This window comes from Amphichorda felina (assembly GCF_050947745.1).
Source record: "Amphichorda felina strain 45539 chromosome Unknown scaffold_3, whole genome shotgun sequence".
NCBI lineage: Eukaryota > Fungi > Ascomycota > Sordariomycetes > Hypocreales > Bionectriaceae > Amphichorda > Amphichorda felina.
Genome location: NW_028145047.1, coordinates 1 through 20612, shown reverse-complemented (window position 1 = coordinate 20612; position 20612 = coordinate 1). Strand labels below are relative to the sequence as shown.

The 20612-nt window shown below is 47.0% G+C and overlaps 7 protein-coding genes across 7 annotated transcripts; 4 read left to right on the top strand and 3 right to left on the bottom strand.

Moving 5' to 3' along the window:
• Window positions 1-140: 140 nt before the first annotated feature.
• Window positions 141-1876, top strand: ACO1O0_002693 (cytochrome P450; the record flags this gene model as incomplete). Its single annotated transcript, XM_083192158.1, has 4 exons — window positions 141-536; window positions 586-670; window positions 721-1374; window positions 1434-1876. The coding sequence occupies 4 exons, from the start codon at window positions 141-143 to the stop codon at window positions 1874-1876; spliced, it is 1578 nt and encodes a 525-aa protein (XP_083051215.1).
• Window positions 1877-2147: 271 nt separating this feature from the next.
• Window positions 2148-3791, bottom strand: ACO1O0_002692 (uncharacterized protein; the record flags this gene model as incomplete). The annotated part of the gene is made up of 1 exon (XM_083192157.1): window positions 2148-3791. One exon carries the CDS (start codon window positions 3789-3791, stop codon window positions 2148-2150), a length of 1644 nt encoding a protein of 547 aa, XP_083051214.1.
• Window positions 3792-4675: 884 nt separating this feature from the next.
• Window positions 4676-5837, top strand: ACO1O0_002691 (cytochrome P450; the record flags this gene model as incomplete). The annotated part of the gene is made up of 3 exons (XM_083192156.1): window positions 4676-5280; window positions 5355-5465; window positions 5522-5837. The coding sequence occupies 3 exons, from the start codon at window positions 4676-4678 to the stop codon at window positions 5835-5837; spliced, it is 1032 nt and encodes a 343-aa protein (XP_083051213.1).
• A 1285-nt stretch (window positions 5838-7122) lies between these two features.
• On the bottom strand, window positions 7123-7984 carry ACO1O0_002690 (uncharacterized protein; the record flags this gene model as incomplete). Its single annotated transcript, XM_083192155.1, has 3 exons — window positions 7123-7160; window positions 7481-7814; window positions 7976-7984. The coding sequence occupies 3 exons, from the start codon at window positions 7982-7984 to the stop codon at window positions 7123-7125; spliced, it is 381 nt and encodes a 126-aa protein (XP_083051212.1).
• A 1371-nt stretch (window positions 7985-9355) lies between these two features.
• ACO1O0_002689 (uncharacterized protein) lies at window positions 9356-10666 on the top strand (the record flags this gene model as incomplete). The annotated part of the gene is made up of 1 exon (XM_083192154.1): window positions 9356-10666. The coding sequence occupies one exon, from the start codon at window positions 9356-9358 to the stop codon at window positions 10664-10666; it is 1311 nt and encodes a 436-aa protein (XP_083051211.1).
• Window positions 10667-11889: 1223 nt separating this feature from the next.
• Window positions 11890-15211, top strand: ACO1O0_002688 (RTA1 like protein-domain-containing protein; the record flags this gene model as incomplete). Its single annotated transcript, XM_083192153.1, has 4 exons — window positions 11890-12049; window positions 12152-12482; window positions 13457-14156; window positions 14816-15211. The coding sequence occupies 4 exons, from the start codon at window positions 11890-11892 to the stop codon at window positions 15209-15211; spliced, it is 1587 nt and encodes a 528-aa protein (XP_083051210.1).
• Window positions 15212-16138: 927 nt separating this feature from the next.
• Window positions 16139-17179, bottom strand: ACO1O0_002687 (Alpha/Beta hydrolase protein; the record flags this gene model as incomplete). Its single annotated transcript, XM_083192152.1, has 1 exon — window positions 16139-17179. The coding sequence occupies one exon, from the start codon at window positions 17177-17179 to the stop codon at window positions 16139-16141; it is 1041 nt and encodes a 346-aa protein (XP_083051209.1).
• Window positions 17180-20612: the final 3433 nt, after the last annotated feature.

Genomic DNA, 20612 nt, shown 5'->3' with positions numbered 1-20612 from the left:
TGTAAGTGTTTCAATTTATGTAAACCCAAGAACACTTCACTCGGTATGCACACCTCTGTCTGGCCCTTGTCTCCAAATTCATTGTATCATTCATTTGTTCCGGCGCTTACATCGTGCTGTGTCAACCTACACGCATCATCATGTCTTCAAACCACGCTCTTGATAAGTTCCTAGACCTGGTCGCTGAAAAGCGGCTGGCTGCCGCAGCAGCTGTTCCGTATTCAATTGCAACGACCATTCTTGGTGTGCTTTTCATCGCTGTCATGTTTTGGGCCTCGAAGCCTCATCAGCGATTGATCCCGGGAGTGCCGATTGTGGGTGGCAAGGATGCCGCGTCAATCAAGAAGAACCGTCTCCGTTTTGTCCATGATTCCATGCGTATGCTCCAAGAGGGTTATGCAGAGGCGAAAGGCGGGGTGGAGCCATACTATGTGCCTAGTAAACTGGGTGAGCGACTGATGCTGCCTACCAAATATCTTGAAGATCTGAAGTCGGCGCCCGTTCATGAGGTGGATTTTGTGGCCACATTCATCGAGGTATGGCACTGAACTTGATTTCTGCATGGACCTTCTGACACAGAAATAGATGTTCGAAGGAAAATACACCACAATGGGAAGTCGCTCTACTTTACATCCTCGCGTAGTGCGAGGTCAGCTCAACCGCTATCTGTGTAAGCCAGCGCCTCGGAAGGACTCATGCCTTTTGCTTATCCTCCTCTAGGGACTGTTATGGAAGGTGTACAAGAAGAAATTCGGGATGCTTTTGAAGAAGACTTTCCGGGTTGCGATGACTGGACAGAGGTCGACTTTGTGGACCGAATCACCCAGATCGTGGCTCGCGTCTCTAGCCGTATGTTTGGCGGGACAACCCTTAGCCGGAACAAGGAATGGGTCAAATCATCCATTGATTTTGCCATCGACGGTTTCATTGGTGCCCAGGCATTGAAGCCATATCCCGAGTATCTGAAGCCTCTCGTGGCCCGGTTCACCCCGGCAATTCAAAACATCAAGAACCACTATGCCGCTGCAGAAAACGCTGCAATCCCACTGCTCGAACAGCGCGAAGCTACTGGCGAGGCTGCTTCGGACTTGCTGTTCTGGATGGACCAGGATGCTAAGGGCGATGAGAAAGACAAGGCATTCCTCGCTTCGATCTTGCTCAAGGTCAGCTTTGCCAGCATTCACACCAGTGCTGCTGCACCAAGCCAACTGATCTACGACCTGTGTTCCATGCCAGAGTACATCGAGCCACTGCGACAAGAGATTGAATCTAACATTTCTGTGGATGGCATGCTCGATCGTCATGGGTTCCAGAACATGACCAAACTGGACAGCATCATGAAGGAGAGTCAGCGCTTCAATCCGCTTCTGCTGAGTGAGAAACCAGCACTTCGATGGTCTTGATAAAGTTTAGACAGCTAACCATATATATAGTTACTTTTGAGCGTGTTGTCACCAAAGACTTCCAGCTGTCCGATGGCCTCACCATTCCAGCCAACACAACCATCGGCATCCCAGCACACGCCGTTTCCATGGACCCCAAGTTCCTTGACGAGCCACACAAGTACAAGGGCTTTCGATTTGACGAGCTCTCAAAAGAGAATACAAATTTGAGCAACACCACTGATGATGAGAAGAAACCATCCGTAGCCTACGCTGCCTCTCATCCGTCTAGTATGGCATTCGGATACGGGCGCCACGCATGCCCTGGTCGTAACTTTGCCTCAGCGGAAATCAAGGCCATCATGGTGCATCTCCTAATGAACTACGAGTTCAAGTTTCCACAGGGTAAGCCACAGCGTCCGCCGAGTCTGGTTGTTGAGACTCAAAACCTACCCAACCCATCAGGGCGCATTATGTTCAAACGGAGGAAGTAAGGAACAAAGATTCAAGTGCGGCGACACAATATAGACTTAGTTATCTACGATTTCCATAATAAGATCTTTGATTTCCATACACTAATGAAGGAGACAACTCATGATGTCTTGGGAAGAATGTCCGTAATCATTGCCAAGGTGCTCTCATTGTTTTTCCCATTGTCGCAGGTACTAACCCCAGTACACTCGACACATTCCACCAAGACACAGCAGACCTACCCATTCAATCCATCGATATACCTTTTTCTTGTGAAATACCTCAACCCCATCTCTAAACCCTTGGAAGCAATAGCGGATCTTTGAGCAATCGTTCCATGTCTTCCTTGCCAATGTGAATCGTTATATCCACGCCGTTGTCAGTCCAGGATGATGGAACAGTCGATCCCGAGGCCGATGAGATCTTGGTCGTCGGCGGTGCTTCCTTGATCAGGACACATCCATCCATGTTTGGAACAATACCATCAGCGTAGCGAATATTAGACCCGAGTCCGAAGTCAATATCGTAGATGCCAGCGCGCGCCCATGTAGTCACCAGGATATGGCGTCTACCCAGGAAAGCCTGCCAGATGCGCTGCGGCGACTTCTCGTACGCAACACTGTGCAAGTGCGCAGCCAAATTTGCCGGCTGCCCTACCTTGGAGATCGTCTCACGAACACGCTGAGCGATCTTCTGGAGAGAGACAGCCTCATCTTTCCCGGCAGCCGCTGGCACGACTGTCAAGTCAGCTCCCGGCATTTCCACGTTGAGCATGATCATGGGAGTGCCCATAAAATCCTCCCCTAGCTGAAACACGGGCCGCAACCCATATACCAGATCACAGTGCACAGGGCCGTAGTCTTCTTGGAAGTTCCGAGCACGCATTATGCATGACCAAATGTGCCCCAACACAACGTCATGCCGAGAGATCTTGTAGGAACCGCCCTTGGTGGTTTTATTCCAAATAGATTCAACCTGGTCTCGACTTAAGTGGACGATATAGCTAGACACAGGTGCTCTGACATCCCACTCAGACCATGGCATGCTCTTGCCAGCGGGGGCGAGATCATTGCCTTGGAAAACGTTGGGGGGGTTGACCGAGGGAGCATCTGGAGCCGGTGCCCACCAGTCGTAACGATGCAGCGGAAGCCCCTCTGCTTGCTGAATAAGTGCCTCATCCGGCTGCTCAGCGTTAATGTCTCCGGCGGCGAGAGAATCCAATCGTCCCGGGTCAAACACGGGACGCAAAGTCGGCTCAGGGTCTCCAGACAGCGTAGCACGGCTGACCTTAGCCCAGTCCTTGATAAACTGTACCAAGGCTGAAATGTCGGCGAGAGGATGGGTGCTCTTAGCGGCAAGAACCACACCACCACAGGCCAACTCAGTAACTTGAACAGCCATAAGCGGCTTTCGTAAGCCTTGCTCATTCGGCTCATTGGAATCGAGAGAGCCAACAACAGCCGTCGAAGGTACGAATTCCTTTAGATCGCTTTGCTCTCGGTCCCACAACGGCTCATCCGCTGGGCGAGAAACTTTGTACAGTGTATCCAAAGTAGCTGAGCTCTTCGCCGTAATAAACTCAACACCGGGCTCGTCGGAGATTCCGTAGTGTACGTATACACGACCGAAGCGCCGAGCATGAGGGGGAAAGTGCTTGGCTTCATCTCCCACGGTGCCGTCAACAGTAGTGACGGACTTTAGACGACCACACCACTGCGGGTAGGCATCAAGAGCAACCCGGAGGGATTGGCGGAAGTGATCTGTCAAGGTGCCATTGAATGTTTCAGGATTGGGGGGCTCAAAGAGCCAAATCGCGTTGGTGAGGGCAAAATTAGCGGTGGTCGCGTCCAGCAGGGACAATGCTGTGGCCTTTTCTCCCACGGACTTCGTCCGGGGCAGCAGTCGCTCCGTTGCTAAGATCGTGTTTTCGACAGGCATGGCTAGAATATTTGAGTTGAAAAGTATAGGTCTTGATGTGTGTAAATATTAATCCTCAGGCGGCCAAAGGACTCGCCAGGACGACGGATAAATATCATGATAAATTCCCAGTCCGCCCGTACCAACTGTCCTACTCATAATGACACATTATTATGAGTGCCAAGCCAACAAAATTTGTTCTGTAAGCACTATCTGATGAGCAATGAATGCGACGCTGGGGGATCCATTCAATGTGGTAGGGCGCCAACCAAAATCTATCGGGTTCGTCCGTTTTGGGAAGTGCCAAACCAACCAGCAATTCCTGAATGTCGGACGCCTTGTCCGAGCACATGCATGGATCCGCCGGTAAAGTATGCAGATCTATCCGTAGGGATAAATTTCCGAGGCTAGCCAGTACAGAATCTTGGATTTGGTAGTGGTTTTATTGCACAAGTGCGCTCACTAAGCTAAATGTTGACACTCGTACTCCGCACTTCGCACACACAACCTCAATGACCTACCCTAAATCATTCTCAGTGCTCCCACCATCACCATGAAGTTCGAACTTTTAGGCGTGGTCAGTTACTACCTTAACTGTGGACAAGCCAAATGCTATAAAAAAAAGAAGGATAAAATAAGGCTGACTTCAAGGATTATTAGGCCTTTACCATTTGGGTTCTCAATAAGCTAGTTGCGTGGTGGACTCATCCGCTGAGAAAATTTCCTGGCCCCTTCTCGGCTTCATTCAGCAATGTAAGCACAAAGATTGATTTTTATCAGCCCGACGATTACAACGTATACTTAAGCCACCAAGGCACTTTACTCGTATAATTTTATGAGCGGTCGACAGCCATATCGTCAGCTAGAGCTACATGAAAAATACGGTAACCATCCCCGTCCTACCTATGACTAGATCCACCTCTTACTTTCCATCAGGGCCTGTTGTTCGTGTTGCACCCAATGAACTCAGTTTCAGCACAGCCAGCTCGTGGCGAGATATTTATGGCGTGCGCAAGGGCGTGGAGCCATTTATTAAAAGCGAGTTCTATGATGGCGGAAACTTTGCGGCCGAGGCCCACTCCATCGTCAGCGAGCGTGATCCAAAAAGCCATGCCGAGATGCGCAGGTATCTGAGCAGCGCGTTTTCCGACCGGTCTCTCAAGTCCCAAGAGCCCCTCGTCGCCGAGTGTGTCGATTGCTTTATCGACAAGCTTGGGGAGGCCAGCCAGATTAACCAGGGCACTGACATTGTCATGTGGTACAACTTGACCACCTTTGACATCATTGGCAGTCTCGCCTTTGGTGAAGAATTTGGAGGAGTCAAGTCCGGGACTGAGCACTTTTGGGTTTCTATTGTGACCAAGAGCCTACGATTGGGCGCTTTGGCGGACTGCTTCCGCCGTTTTGCCATGTTGGCTGCCATTTTCCAAAGAGTGTTCACTGGGCTCATCAATAAGCTGATGGAGGATAATCGCAAACACCAGCAGTACACCATGGATTTGGTTCAAAAGTAAGAGCTTCTCCTCTGACAGACCGAACTTGATATGCCGCTGGTAACTAAACTAACGGGCTCTCACCTTAAAGACGACTGGCAGCACAATCTGACCGCGCGGACTTTCTCACCAAGATCATCGAAGCACGCGATCAAGCCAATATACCAGACGTACAGATCGCCGCCCACTCTTCTGACTTTGTGTAAGTCAGTCCAGGAACTTGAAGAAGATAAAGGCATATCTAAACATTGAACTTAGTATTGCAGGGAGTGAGACTACCGCGACCACTCTGTCGTGCATGACCTACTACCTGCTCAACAACCCACCCGCAATGAAGAGGCTTAAGCAAGAAGTGAGATCCGCCTTCAAAAGCTACGACGAAATAGATGCTGCTACCGCTGGTACACTCAAGTACCTTAAGGCTGTCGCTCAAGAAGCCATGCGCATGTATCCGCCCCTCCCGTTTGCCCTTCCTAGAGTTGTCCCACACGGAGGTAGCACAGTTGACGGCCATTACCTGCCTAGTGGTGTGAGTAACCTCTCAACACCTTGGAATGAAATTCCCGTCGACTAACACATATATGACAAGACTATTGTATCAACCAGTCCGATGGCATCAAGCATGTGTTCGGCAAACTTTTCCGATCCTTGGACGTTCAACCCAGATAGGTGGCTAAAGACCGACCCAACCGATGATCTTGAAGCGAGTCAGCCATTCTCGTACGGCACACGGTCGTGCATGGGGAGGAGGCAAGTATACCTCTAGTATTTAACATGTGACAAATGCCTAACTAATTTATAGCCTTGGGTGGATGGAGCTACAAACAACAATGGCCAAGTTAATTTTCCGATATGACTTGGAGCTTGTCGGCGATAATGTCGACTGGCACCGAGATTCACGGATGCATACTCTTTGGGAGAAGCCGCCCTTGATGGTGAGAACTAAGCCTGCCGAGTTCTAGGTCGCGAAGGGTGTGACATCTAGTATGGTAAAAGTCGACTACTTGATATTAGGGGTAGGTCTTTTAATATATTTTCTCTCGTGTAGTGGATTTTAGGACGATAGCTTTATTAACGTTATAAATCCGCATGTCTCTTATCAGCTTATTAGCCTGTGGAATTCGGCGACAACTCTCTTCTCCATTTGATGGTATTCAGCTTGATGATAACTCTATCCTGCTTATGATTCTATAGGATTGCATGCTAGCCCCGACCACGTTTACTTCACACAGCCAACACCAAACACATGGAAAATGGCGTAAAAGTCCGTAGTAATCAGGTTGACCCTACGTTCCCGACTTTACTTTGATTAATATTGATTTTCAGCCAGGTTGTAGATAATAAAGCATATTTCTTTTAACCTGAACCAAGGTCGGGGATGTGAGCTATATCTCCCTGAGCTTTCCCTTCCAGCGGTATAGCCAGTGGTTCAAGCATAATACCCCGTGTCTTAGCACCAAATTCGCCGGCAGCCTTATCACTATAACCTTACTCTCTAAACTTCCCACTTTGCCACCAATTGCATCGCCTAACAGAGATCTTATCCTTTATGGGTCCAAAATTAGTATTATTAAGGTTCTGCGCAATCAAGTTCTCTCCTGTTGGAAACGGCGGTAGACGCGGAGAGTTTGGTGAGCCGGTCGTAGCAAAATTCGCAAAGTATCCCTGCATGAGCCGTGCTAGAGTACTGTTCACGGCGGACCTTGGCTCATCAGGGTCTAAGAAAGTATATGGTAGGTCGGAAGCGTGTAGTCCGGGGGGGACGGAGAATACATAGGCGTAGCTACCATTGTTGGGTCGGAAAGCCTTGTCGAGGTAAAACGTGTTGCAATCGATCAGCGCATCGCCCAGTGTTTGCGTCACGCGGCCGTGTTGATCCTCGTATCCATATTTTCCACTAAAATCGTCTGGGTACAGGTCATCCGTTATGGTGGATAGGGTTTCTGGAGAGCTCTCAGGGAGAAGACCAGAAAGATAGTACCTATAATCTGACTGGTTATTGACGAATGGTGATGCGAAGATGGCACCTTCGTTTGAGTTGTGGCCTTGCATCATAGCGATAGACAGGTTGTATTGCCCCTTGGCTAGGAGCTCTGGCGGGTATCCGGGGTATCTTGAACCATCAGATACGGGCCCTAGGAACGATTAGCCCACGGCTCACTACTAAGAAAGGGTTTCCTTGTGAAAAACTGTTAAGTAGGGGACGTATGTACTCACCGAACTCAAAGGTTCCATAAGGCGCTGCATTACCCACGACGACACCATTGACTTTCTGTAGCTTTTCACTAGATATATTCTTCAAATCAGAGAGATACTCCACAGAAGCCGCATCGAGCACCTTGCGGAGTGTTCTTTTCTGGGACAATGGCGGTATGTCAATGGTAAAGGGGCTCTGAGGAATGGCGCGTTGAAACAGCGCGCCTGATGGAACATCTGTGGAAGTGATGTGGTACATAATTGACCCGCCCCCAGCAGACTCTCCCATAAGGGTGACATTGTCTGGGTTGCCACCAAACAGATGAATGTATTTCTGAACCCATTTCAAGGCAAACTGTTGGTCAAGTAGCCCAAGGTTCGGAGTCAGCTCTGATATATCCACGCCAGCTAACCAACCCTGCTCAGTATCATCAGCAACCTTGATAACATAAAGGAAATATAAACAACCTCTTACAAACAAGCCTAGACGGTAGTTGATCGAAACATAGATCAGACTTTGGCCATTCTCCTCAGCAGCTTCGAGCAGCCCGACCCCAGGCCCATATGCCGTCTTGGATCCCTGGACATAGCCGCCTCCGTGAAGAAAGACAAGGACACTTGTATTAGAATTTTTCTTTTCATGGACCTCTTCAGGGACAAGGACATCGAGAAATAGACAATCTTCGTTGGTACCGGGCTTGAGGGCAGGAAGGTCCCATTCTAGAACTGGCGGAACACCTGTAAGATTTCCCACTGGCTGTCCGAACAGGCTCAGCCAACCCGGTTGGGCCTGGGGACATATGATACTATACAACCCAGGCTGTTGAACTGTGCGATTTGTATCTGGAGCTGCTGGTGGTTGAAACCGGTTTTCCCCCGTCGGAGGTGCCGCATAGCGCACATTGGTAAAGTTGAGGTATCGGAAGCCGCTCTTTGAGATCTACACGATAAAATGGCTAAGGAAAGGTCTATGCGGTTTGGCATGGAAGCGTTTTACCTCGATTGTACCCCGATGAAGAGAGTAGCCCAAGTCCACTGTCGGTGCCGGATTTGACGCCGAGACTTGGGCTAAGCCCACGACAAGTCCGAGCTGGGCGAGAAGTTTGTTACTCTTCATTATTGATGTCGTGCATAGAAGCAACCAAGTTTGGATGGGAAAGGTTGCCTCGGAAGCGTGAAATGCGTGGGACCACGTGTGTCCCGCCCCCAATGATTTAATAACACTAAGTGCATATCAAGGACCAGGGACCCGGGCCTTTCCGCCGATGCCATCAGTAGAATTGCGTACGGACTCTCGTAATTCGTCTTTTCCTAATATCTCACTCTCGAGCCCGACGCGGATGTTAGTCAGACCCAAATCATACTGCAGTACACTATCGCTGCCCTCCAGCACCTGGTCTCGGGACTTTCCACCCCGGGTTGGGATGTGGAGGCCGACGGACCCGAAGAAAAATTACCTATTTAGGCCACTACCGGGTTACCAGATCTGGCATCTCCACTCAAGAACTTGACTCGACGATTGACATTCCACATGTAAGCGTATCATAATATCATGATGTCTCAAGTAAAGGTGGCGTTAATGGGGTAAAGGCGCACTCATGTCTGCCAATTTCCCGGCTTGGGCTGTTTTGGGCCTAGAATAGAAGCGTGTCCAGATTCTCAACGCCTCCGCGCGTCGGTTATTTTGATATTCGAAGAATAAACAGTAGACCGTAGTTTGTGCAGATGGTTCCCCCACGATCCACGCCACATCGCACACTTGCAACTAGACCCTCAATTATTGGAACCATACCACACCGATCAAAGCTGAGCAGCTAATCTGGTTAACCGGGGCAGTCAACAACACTCAACAGATCCTGCGTGGCCCTGTTCAATCTTTCCACAGCCACCACAATCATGTCGAGGAAAATCCTGGTATCCGGCAAACCAGACGGAGAGATCAATGTTTCTCGAGCATCCAACCTGAATTCTGACAGCCATGGTCAAAAAGACTCTTCTTCAGATCTAGAGACGCCTGCTGGCCCTTCGGCTTACACGGATGGCCAAAGCTTGACAGGTGAAAAGGGGCGCCGCTACTACCTTTCCAAGAACTACATCGGATCTTTGACCGCTATCGGCCTGGCTGGTATGGCAGGCATGGGAGGCTTCTCCCTGATTGCCCCCATCCTTTCATACGTGGACGCCGACATAGGTCCAGATAAGAATCTCGTCTGGGTGTCTCTGTCCAGTAATCTTACCCAGGCGGTCATGCTGACCTTGGCTGGTCGCCTATCCGACCTCTTCGGTCGCCGTTACTTCCAGATTGGCGGAACGGCGCTCGCACTCGTTGGCTGCATTGTTGGCGCCTCGGCTCAAAACATCCGTTCGCTCATCGGAGCCAACGTACTGATTGGCGTTGGATCAGCAACACAAGTCTCGTTCCCATATCTCATCGCCGAACTGGTCCCAATGAGACGTCGCTATATTGCCTCCACCTACATCTGGACGTTGTTGATACCTGTCTCGGGAATTGCGTCTATCGTCGCGACCTCCTTGACTGAGAACACAGCCGGCGGTTGGAGATCATGCTACTACTTTATGATTGCCATTAATACGGCTGCTCTACTGTGTTGGGTTCTTTTCTACTACCCACCAACATGGGAAGAATTGGCATCCAATTCGGTTGCTGGAGCGAAGGGAAAGTGGCTGATGCTACGCCAGATGGACTTTGGCGGCTTCTTCCTACTTTCCGCTGGCCTGCTTCTGTTTCTGATGGGTCTTTCATGGGGCGGAAACGTCTACGCATGGCAGTCTGTTCAAGTCCTGTCGACAATTGTTATCGGAGGTGTGCTTCTCGTGGTATTCATCATCTACGAGCTACGGTGCCCTGTGTCGGACGTTCTCGTACCTATGAAATTGTTTGCCAACATCCAGTGGCTAGCGGTCGTCATGACCCTTTCCATGGCGGCAAGCATGTACTACGCATTCAATATCGTATTCCCAACCCAGGTTTCCGTCTTATACTCTTCCGAAACTCCGGAGATGCAAGGCTGGATAAAGTGTGTCATTGGAGCCCCTCCTCTACTTGGCCAGATCATTGCGAGCTTGCTGGCTACTCGAATTGGGGCGATTAAGTGGCAACTCGTTGTCGCTGCATTACTTGGGGCATCGTTTTACGGATGTGAGTTATCTCCAGGGGAAATACATTCGTCTGGTGAAGGTGGCTAATTCTGAAATTTCCCATAGCCACTGCCTGTGTGACACCGTCTAATCAAAGCACGGTTATCACTCTCCTCTGCCTCGGGGGATTTGCGCTAGGCTGGGTAGACGCCATATGTCTGACTTCCCTTTCAGTAACTCTGAAAGACCAGCGTTTGATCGGAACTGGCGTTGGAGTCGCTACTTCCATGCGAACGGTCATCTCAACGGCCGCCGCCACCGTGTTCACGGCGATCTTTTCCAACCGCCTTGCATCAACTATCCCATCCGTTGTACCTCCTGCGCTTTTGCAGGCGGGCCTTCCCGAATCATCGATCTCGAAGTTTCTCACGCTCCTCAACTCGAGTCCAGACCAGCTCGAGAGCATACCTGGGGCGAATCGGACAATCATAGAGGTAGGCCTGGCAGCTTTTAAGGACGCCAATGCACAGGCCTACTCTACGGTCTATCTTTCAACATTGGCATTCAGCGGGCTGGGGGTCATCTTTAGCTTTGTTACTCCAAAGATTGAAACGCTACTGACGGATGAGGTGAGCGTCCGATTGAAAACGTAACAAGTATTATCATTCTATACTAGGCCGTGTTATTCGTAATCATATGCCACGAAAGGGATAGACAAAGCTGCGTGATTATATGCCACGGAGCATTTTCCAAGGCCGTTCTAAACAATTTTGGTGCGTGTAACGATACAAGGTCTGCCACCAATACCCCTGTCCTTGGGAAAGGCCCAAAATTTAATAACTAAGATGCTTTCCGAATCCAACTTGCCTCCTTACAACGATCCCGGCCAATTATATACCATCGTATCCGATGTCCGAGGGCCTTCGTATATCAACCCGAGGAGATCCGATATTAGAGGGAGCCAGGTTGTGGGTGCAACGGCTGGCAGATCGTTCCGCTCGGAATCTCGGATTCCACAATGCCCCTGGTGGATCTGGTCCTATAAGCCCAAGCGTGCAACATCGGGCATGTCTCCACCAGCAAGTCGGATACGTATGCGATTGGCGCACCTGGGCCCGTCCAGAAATCATCCTCTGCAATACGAGCACGAAGTGAAGGGTACTTGCCGCATCCTTATTTAGGAACGACACGTCCCAATCTTCACCATCTCATTGCATGAGCCTCACCTTGCCTCTGCCCGTTTATACTCCCTCGCACGAGCTGTGTGTTTGTCCCCCCTCTCAACCAATCGCCTCGGGAAACAAGCCCTACGTGCAGCACCTAAATTCGCCATGTCTACAGAAGGCTACTTGAAGCCTGTACCGGGCGTTGAGCCCACAAAAGCCGGCTTGTACCTCTGGAGATATCCCCCCAACATCGGGGCTGCCGCGCTCTTCCTGGTCCTCTTCCTGGGCTCGTCCCTCTACACGTGCTGGAAAATCTGGAGGACACGTGCTTTCTTCTGCATTGTGTTTGCTATAGGATGTTTCTGTACGTTTGGCAATGTCTCGCGCTCTTGGTTGACAACTATTTTTTTTCTAACTTATTGCGTAGTGGAAATGGTTGGATATGGTGTCCGCGCGGGAGCTCGCAACCAGACTGGCAAGCTTATGCCATTTGTTATCCAAAACATTTTCATCCTGGTTGCGCCAGTCCTCTTTGCTGCGTCCATTTACATGACTCTAGGGAGAATCATTACCAGTGTTGGTGGCGACAAACACTCGCTGGTCAAGCCTTCAAAGATCACCCTGACATTTGTTCTCGGCGACGTCTTATCCTTTGTCGTCCAGGGTGGTGGGGCAGGTATGTCCGTCATACAAGACGTGGATATCGCGAAGTGGGCCGAGAGGGTTATCATCATTGGTCTTGTGATCCAAATTGTCATGTTTGGGCTGTTCTGCATTCTTTCCGTGGTTTTCCATCGGAGAATGAAACGTGAACCAACAGCTCAATCATATTCGACAACAGCTTCGTGGGAGTCGGGTCTTTACATGCTTTATGCTGTAAGCCTTCTGATCATGGTTCGATCCATTTTTAGGGTAATTGAGTATGCCCAAGGCCAGACGGGGTATTCTCTCTCCCATGAATGGACGTTATACGTCTTTGATTCACTTCTTATGTTTGTTGTGACGGTTATATTTTTATGGAGATTCCCAGGCCGCTTTGATGCTAAACAGATAGAAGAAACGGTGTCCCTACAAATGTATGGTTAGAAAAGATACATTTATACTCCGCTAGAATATTAGACGATAGACAGAGAGGCTGTTGGCTTTATCTCCATAGAGTAACTCGATAACGATAACCCCTTCTCAATGCCTCCCTGCTCTGTACTATTAATTATTAATATCATCCTGGGGATATGGAACTGGGAATATGTACGTAGAATGGTTGAAATTTGAGAGCCTCAGCTGTATGGTTCCCAAATGCCCTCTGGAATTAATACCTAAGGACCAATGAAGTATCTTTGTATCCGAACAGTGGAGCCGTGATTTCGGGCCGCCATTGCTATCATTGGCGTATTGGCTGTACTTGGCTCATTGCTTTTTTTAATGGAGCCCCGTCTCCAAACCAAGTCGGGTTCTTGCTCCCTAAAACTCCACCAACCCGACAACGCTGTGCTTTCTTTCCGACTGGACCTGATGTTTCCATGATGCGAAAACGACACACAAAATCCCGTTTCGGGTGTCAGCAGTGCAAACAGCGCAAGGTCAAGTGCGACGAAGCAAAGCCTGCATGCCATAAGTGCGCGTCGGCCAGACGAACCTGCTCGTATCTCGCATCGCTCCCGGCCGTATCGACTCCTCCATCAAGCCAACACACCAACGTGCTGAGCCCCCCGCAGCCAGATCACATTTATAGCGACGTCCCCACGCTGTATATCCACGGCGCTTCCCATGTTTCTCCAATAGTCGATGATGCGCAGAGGGTGTTGCAGGACTCGGCCTTCGTGGCCGAGCGGTATAGCATACTCCACCTGGAGCTGCTTGACCACTTGAGGAGCCGCCTGTTCGATCTCGCTCCTTCTGTCCAGTCTGGCAGTGTTGATAGGGTCCTTCAGCTTGCCTATGGCGAGGGCCTCCGCGTGCCATATCTTATGGACCAGTTGCTTGCCCTTGCCGCAGCGCACAAAAGCACAACTGTCACAGGCACGTCAAAACACTTGTACCGGACTGAATCGGCTAGACTGCAAACGCGGGCCCTGGCGCAGGCCAGCCTGGACGAGCATGTCGTTACCAGGGACAACTCGCTGGCCCTCTTCGCCTTCTCCTCCGTCCTCGGTCAACACGTGCTTTTTGATGTTTTCTCATCCGTGGCCGATCTTCCGACTATGCTCGATAAACTCGTCCAGTGTTTCGATCTACACCAGGGAATCCGAGTCACTGCCAGCAAAGCTTGGGAGAAGCTCCAACCTATGCTCCACGACGACAGCTTGAGCGACCAGGGTTACATGGCAGCCAATGCGGATGTAACGGCCACAGGAACAGAGTGCAACGAGCTTTTGGATCATCTAGAGCATAGTGGGCTTGACCGGGATACGATTGATGAATATAAAGAAACGGTAAGGATTTTACAGTATTTTTTCGACTCTGCTCATTCTTCGCACTGCCGGATCGCTATTGCAGTGCACGAGTGGCCCGTTAGAGTGTCGCGCAGGTATATCACGCTTCTTCGGCAAAGACGCCCCGAAGCCCTCATTGTACTTGCGTATTACGCTGTTTTACTCTACTATGCGAGGGACTACTGGGCTGTTGGTGATTCGGGAGCTTTTCTTATTCGTTCTATCACGAGCCATCTTGGTGATTATTGGGCGAACTGGCTTACGTGGCCTAAACAAGAAATTGAGCGAGTTCAACGGCCCGTTTAGGCAAGGCTTTTATTATACCAGGAAATGAGTTTACGAGCAGAGTGAAGAGGTACAACGAGGCAAGGTAGCGGTGATATCAGATAGAATCGTAGTTATGGGGCGAATAATAACTACAAATAATATCTAAAGAGCCGAAGCTACGAAGTATAGAAGGAAAACCTTTTACATGTCCTGTTATATACGATATTTTTATGGGATACTTATTTGATATACAAATACAAAGGTTGCGTTGCTGCAGACCGCGTGTCGTATATTCAACCGATTGAGGCTCTTGCCCATGTACTGGTGCGTCAGGCCCATGGCATGACGAGCGTCGATGGCACGGGATAACTTGGGTCGTACCACGGGTCCAGGCCGAGCTGGACATGGGGGGTGGCGAAGCGCTTCCAGAGCAAGGCGCTGAGAGCGCCGTTGGTGGAGATGAATGGAGCCTCACGGTCGGTATCCACGAAGTTAGAGGCCGCCGTCTTGATCTCCAAGACCGCACCCCCGAGCATCTTGAAATATTTCCACGAGCTGGGGTTCGGGAACGGCCTTTGCGACTATGGCTGCAAGTCCCTATGGTGAGGAAATCGCTGTGGTTCATGATTTATTCGGCGGGCCCGTACAGCGGGACGACGGTGCTAGTGGCGAGGTTGCCGTGTTCACCCACGGACGTGGCTAGCAGGGCAATAAAATGGAACATGCTGGGGCTATCTATGACGTTGTACTGGCTCAAGAAGACAATGATGCATCCGCCTCTGATCTAGTTGACGTATATTACCACGGCAGGGGCAGGTCCAATCTCGGTGTGGTAATCAATGGGGAACCCGGGGATAGGGCATAGCACATCGCCGGGGAGCATTGACGCGCGGCCCTTGGTGGCAAGTATCTCGTCGTGGCTGGCGCATAGCTCCAAACAGGCCTTGACGCGTGGCAGCTTATTCTTCGGGCCGTCGATGGGCTATGAGCGAAGCTTGAATGTGCCCGAGTTGCCTAGAGCCGCATCCCCCTACACCGTAGACTTCCTGAGCCACGGGATCTTGTCTGTGGTATTGCTTGCGTAAGCCTCGAGTGCGGCGACGACGGGTCCACGTCATACTTGAATAGCGAGGGGGAGCATAGCCAACACGGAGCAATTTCGCACCATCGAGGCAGTACCTTCTTTATGCTCGCTATCATGTGGTACAGGTGCATGATCATCAAGCCTAAGATCCTCAACACGATCTAGTCGGCTGAGTTCAAAAATGGAGGTTCCCGGCATCGAGGAAAATAGGGTTCCGGCTACTCCTAGGGAATGGCAGGTACGCGCATTATAAATCACTCCGATATATTGTCTGTAGTACCGATACGCACTGAGGAATCTTCACCACCGATGGCGCCTACTGGTAGCACTCACGCGGCATGCTCCGCCCCAGGTGTGCCCGTTCCGAGGTAGACGACCTGTCAACGTTCGAGCGCCACGTCTAGACCCTTATCATCGCAACCACGCAGGACGGCTCCGCCATTGAGGTCTTCTATACGCTAGAAGTCTCCCTTAAGGGCAACTGAATCCTTGGGTAGGCATTATCCAGAAAGCGTCTCAACTTCTCATCCAGCCACGTCAAATCATCTGGGCTAAGCCCCGGACCTCCAGCCCTGTAATGTGTAAGCAAGCTACGGATTTTCCTGGTCTCTGAAGCAAAGGGTGTAGTGTCTTACCAGTGTCCCCAGATAGATGGGAATGGAATACATTCTCCAACATTATCGGCCATGCACTTGACCTCGTATTCAGAGTCCTCTGGTGGAAAGTAGAGATCGGTCCTCCCAGGCAAGACCAGTGTCTTAGCTTTGATACCCTTCATGGCCGCTTCAAAGTCTCCGTTATATGGCTCTTGGCACGAGCAGTCTGCGGCTTGCCATGTATGCAACATGGTTAGTATGTTCTCGGGATCTGCAAATGGTAGGCGTGTTAGCGGGTTTCCACGGGCAACTGGGTGGAGAAACGAGCCTTTCGAAAGCGCCCACGATTCCCAGAAGTTAACCATAAAGTCCTCTAGGCTGCTATACCCAAGCTCGGTCTCATAAACCTTGTCTCGATAGAATGCCTGACTGAATCCCCAGCCCGCATAAACACGGCCCATTGCCTTGAGGCCAGCTTCTTGTTCATCCTTGGTCCAGTTACGGTACTCCTGAACACCTGTTCGTTCTCCAGTGCAACTACCCGCCGATGATGTGCCCTTGGCGGCCAGCAAGGCGCTCTTGACTCCCTCTAAAAACACTTGGTTATGTAGAGACGTACGGGCGCTGCCGCAAAACGGCACGCCCAGGTCGCTGAACTCTGGGAACTGGGTAAGCCATTGGTACGTTTGGCCGGCACCCATGCTCCAGCCAAGGATGCAACGGGCGCGAGTTATGCCTAAGCCCTTAGTCACGAGCTGATGCTGCGCGGTGACGTTGTCCCTCATGGTGATGTTAGGGAACGGGCAATTTGGCACGCGGCGGGTGTTGGAAGGGCTGGTAGACTGGCCATTACCAAACAGTGCCGGGATGATGATAAAGTAACGCTTGGGGTTAAGGGTCTTGTCTTCACCAATAAGCCACTCATTGTCAGAGATGAGCCCACTGAACCACGTTGGGTAAATGATGGCTGGGTTAGAGGCGTCTCCGTACGTCTTATACGCAAGGAAGGCCTGGTCGAGCTTATCTCCCGACTGGAGCTCAAAGTCGCCAAGGTCATAGATCTTATAGCTGGCCATTTTGGAGACGCGCTGGGATGCGTAAGTCGTGAAGTCGTCGTGGCTGCTTCTTGAATTTTCATAGGGTAAAACGAGGAATGGAAAAGAGGAGACAGTTAATATACTATTTCTAATCGCGGAGATATGGTAACTGAGGGAATATAGCGTGCGGCCGAGAATAGTACGTGATATACTTATCTATTAGTAGGAGATAAGTACTCTGCACGCCTCGGTATAATACGTAAGAGAGCGGGGTATATCTGGAGCTTTACCCGCTTAGGCATTTAAAGGCGTAAGTAAATCGACGTACCTTTCCGACCGGATCATATTAATTTACGGGGTACCTCTCTAATTATCTATTATTATTATTAATTATAAGATATATTATTAACTATAAGATATATTATTTATTATAAGGGCTTATTATTAATTATAACGTCTCCTATTAATTATAAAGGCTACCTTTATATAATAGATAAAGGCTATAAGAGTTATATAATTTAGTCTATTAATATCTTAGTATTATAACTTAATATATTTAATTATAATAAATAGCTATAAGTTCCTTAATAATTTTTAAATTCTTTAATTAGCTAATATAAAAAAAGATAAATAATATATAACTATTAAATAATAATAAGTTAAGAAATAGTTATTTTATATATAAATATAAATAGAAGACTTATAATAATAATACTATTATTAAAGGCTTAATTATTATATAATAAATATAATAATAAAGTTTATAAAAACTTATAATATAATAAATAAAGGGTGATTTAACTTATATCGATTTAATAACCTAAGCCCTAAGCTAAGTTATAAATTAGGTATTTATATATCTATAATAAATAATATAAAATAAGGTTTAATAGCTAAGTATTATAAACCTAGCTTTTTATTTAATAGGTTTTCGATTAGAATTCCTATAACCTTAAGATATAAAATTAATATATAATCTATATATTTTAATTAAGTTTTTATCTAATTAGCTTAGCTTTTTATTTAGCGGGTTTTCGATTAGAATTCCTATAACCCTAAAATACGAAATTAGTATATAATCTATATATTTTAGTTAAATTCTTTTCTAGTTAACTTTTACTATTAATTAATCTAAAAAATAAACCTAACTTAACTTAACTCCTAACTATTATATAGCGGCGAATAGTAATAGAGTTCGCCGAGGATTATACTCTAGGGTTTACGGTACTAGTAAAGATAAAGGGTAGAATTTACTAAGATAGGGTAAGTAAAGTTCTTAGAGGTTCCTAGGCGCGGATACGGATATAACTTAGTAGGTAGGTATAATAGTATATAGTAAGTACGATAATATACTTTTCGTATACTATAACGCTATAGTTATAACGCTAATAGACTAAGTTATATTTTTACCCTTATTATTATACCCTTAGTAGGCGATTTCGCGGGAAGAGGTAAAGGGTAGGGTTCTCCGATAGATAAAGAGATAATTAGATTATAATAAATAATAGTAGAGTTTATAGAAACCGATAAAGGGTAAGGTTCTTAGAGGATAAGGAGATAATTAGATTATAATAAATAATAATAGAATTTATAGAAACCGATAAAGGGTAAGGTTCTCTGATAAACGAGGAGATAATAAGACTATAATAGATTATAATAGAGTTTATAGAAAGAGGGAAAGGGGGGTAAGGTTCTTAGAGGTTACTAGGTATAAAGGCGGATATAACTTATAGGGTAGGTATAACGGGATATAGCGAGTATAATAGTATACTTTTTATATATAATATAGGTATAGTTATAGATATTAATAAGGATTTATATTTTTACCCTTATTATTATACCTCTTAGGCTTATTATATTATTAGGTTACCGGGAGGCTATATATATATAAGCTACCCTAGTTAGCTAAGGGTAATAGATTATATATTATAATAAACTATAATATAATTCGCCGAAAAAATAATTATTAAGATAATTTTACTAAGGGAAGAGGGAAGGGGGGGGGGGGCTTACCCTAAGTAAGCGATAAATAAAAGAGAAAGAAAAGTAATATAATTATAAAACGCTATTAAGATATAGATACCCTAGCTTTTTATTCGGCGGGTTTTCGATTAAAATTCCTATAACCTTAAAATACGAAATTAATATATAATCTATATATTCTTATAAATAGACCGGGCCGCCTTACCCTTATAGTTTATATATATAAGGGCCTTATAGGTCGCGTTATATACCTATTATAAGGCGCCTATAGGCTAGCTATAGGTTAGCGGGGCTATAGGGTAGCCGGCGCGCCTATGCTATCTTATAGGTTTAGGGCTATCGTAGGTATTATAATATAAGTAAGGCTACCCGCGATAATATCTAAGGGTAGCGATAATAATAATTCGGGTAACTTATACTAGCGGCGGCGATAAAGCTACCTATAATACTATTTTTTAGGGTATTTTATCTAGAATAATATATTATAATATTATAATTCTTAATAAGGCTACTCGTAATAATTATAATAATATAATAATAATACCTTTAATATATTTAATATAAAGATAATAATCTAATATAATATAATTTAAGGCTACCTATAATACCTCTTAGTATAATAATAATATAAATACGATAATATTTAAAGCTACCTATAATACCTCTTTTAGTATAATAAAGATAACGATATAGGTATAATAGTATTTAAAGCTACCTATAATATCTTTAATATAAAGATATAATATAGGTATAACGTAGTTATAATACTTTTAATATAAAGATATAATAATCTTTAAGGCGACTTATAATACCTCTTAGTATAATAATAATTATATTATTACGATAATCTTTAAGGCTAATTATAATACCTTTAATATAATAATAACGATAGGTATAATACTCTATTAAATAATAAGACGGCGTATCTACTATTATTTTTAGTATTTTATACTACCTAAGGTAATAGTTATTTTACTAGGGATCTATCGCTGCTTTAAGGATATAATAAGATATCTACCTAGCGGAGCCCCTTCCCTAGGCACTATTATATACCTATTAGGTTCCTTACCGACTACTAATCAAGTAATACTATAAGACGCCTTAGCTAATATCCTAGCTCTCTATTCGGCGGGTTTTCGACTAGAATTCCTATGACCCTAGCTCTCTATTCGGCGGGTTTTCGATTAGAATTCCTATAACCCTAGCTCTCTATTCGGCGGGTTTTCGACTAGAATTCCTATAACCCTAAAGTACGAAATTAGTGCGTGGTCTATACGTTCTAGTTAAATTCTTTTCTAGTTAGCCTCTACTGCTGATTGGTCTAAAAAATAAACCTAACCTAACCTAACTCCTATCGGTTAGTGTTAGGGTTAGGGTTAGGGTTAGGGTTAGGGTTAGGGTTAGGGTTAGGGTTAGGGTTAGGGTTAGGGTTAGGGTTAGGGTTAGGGTTAGGGTTAGGGTTAGGGTTAGGGTTAGGGTTAGGGTTAGG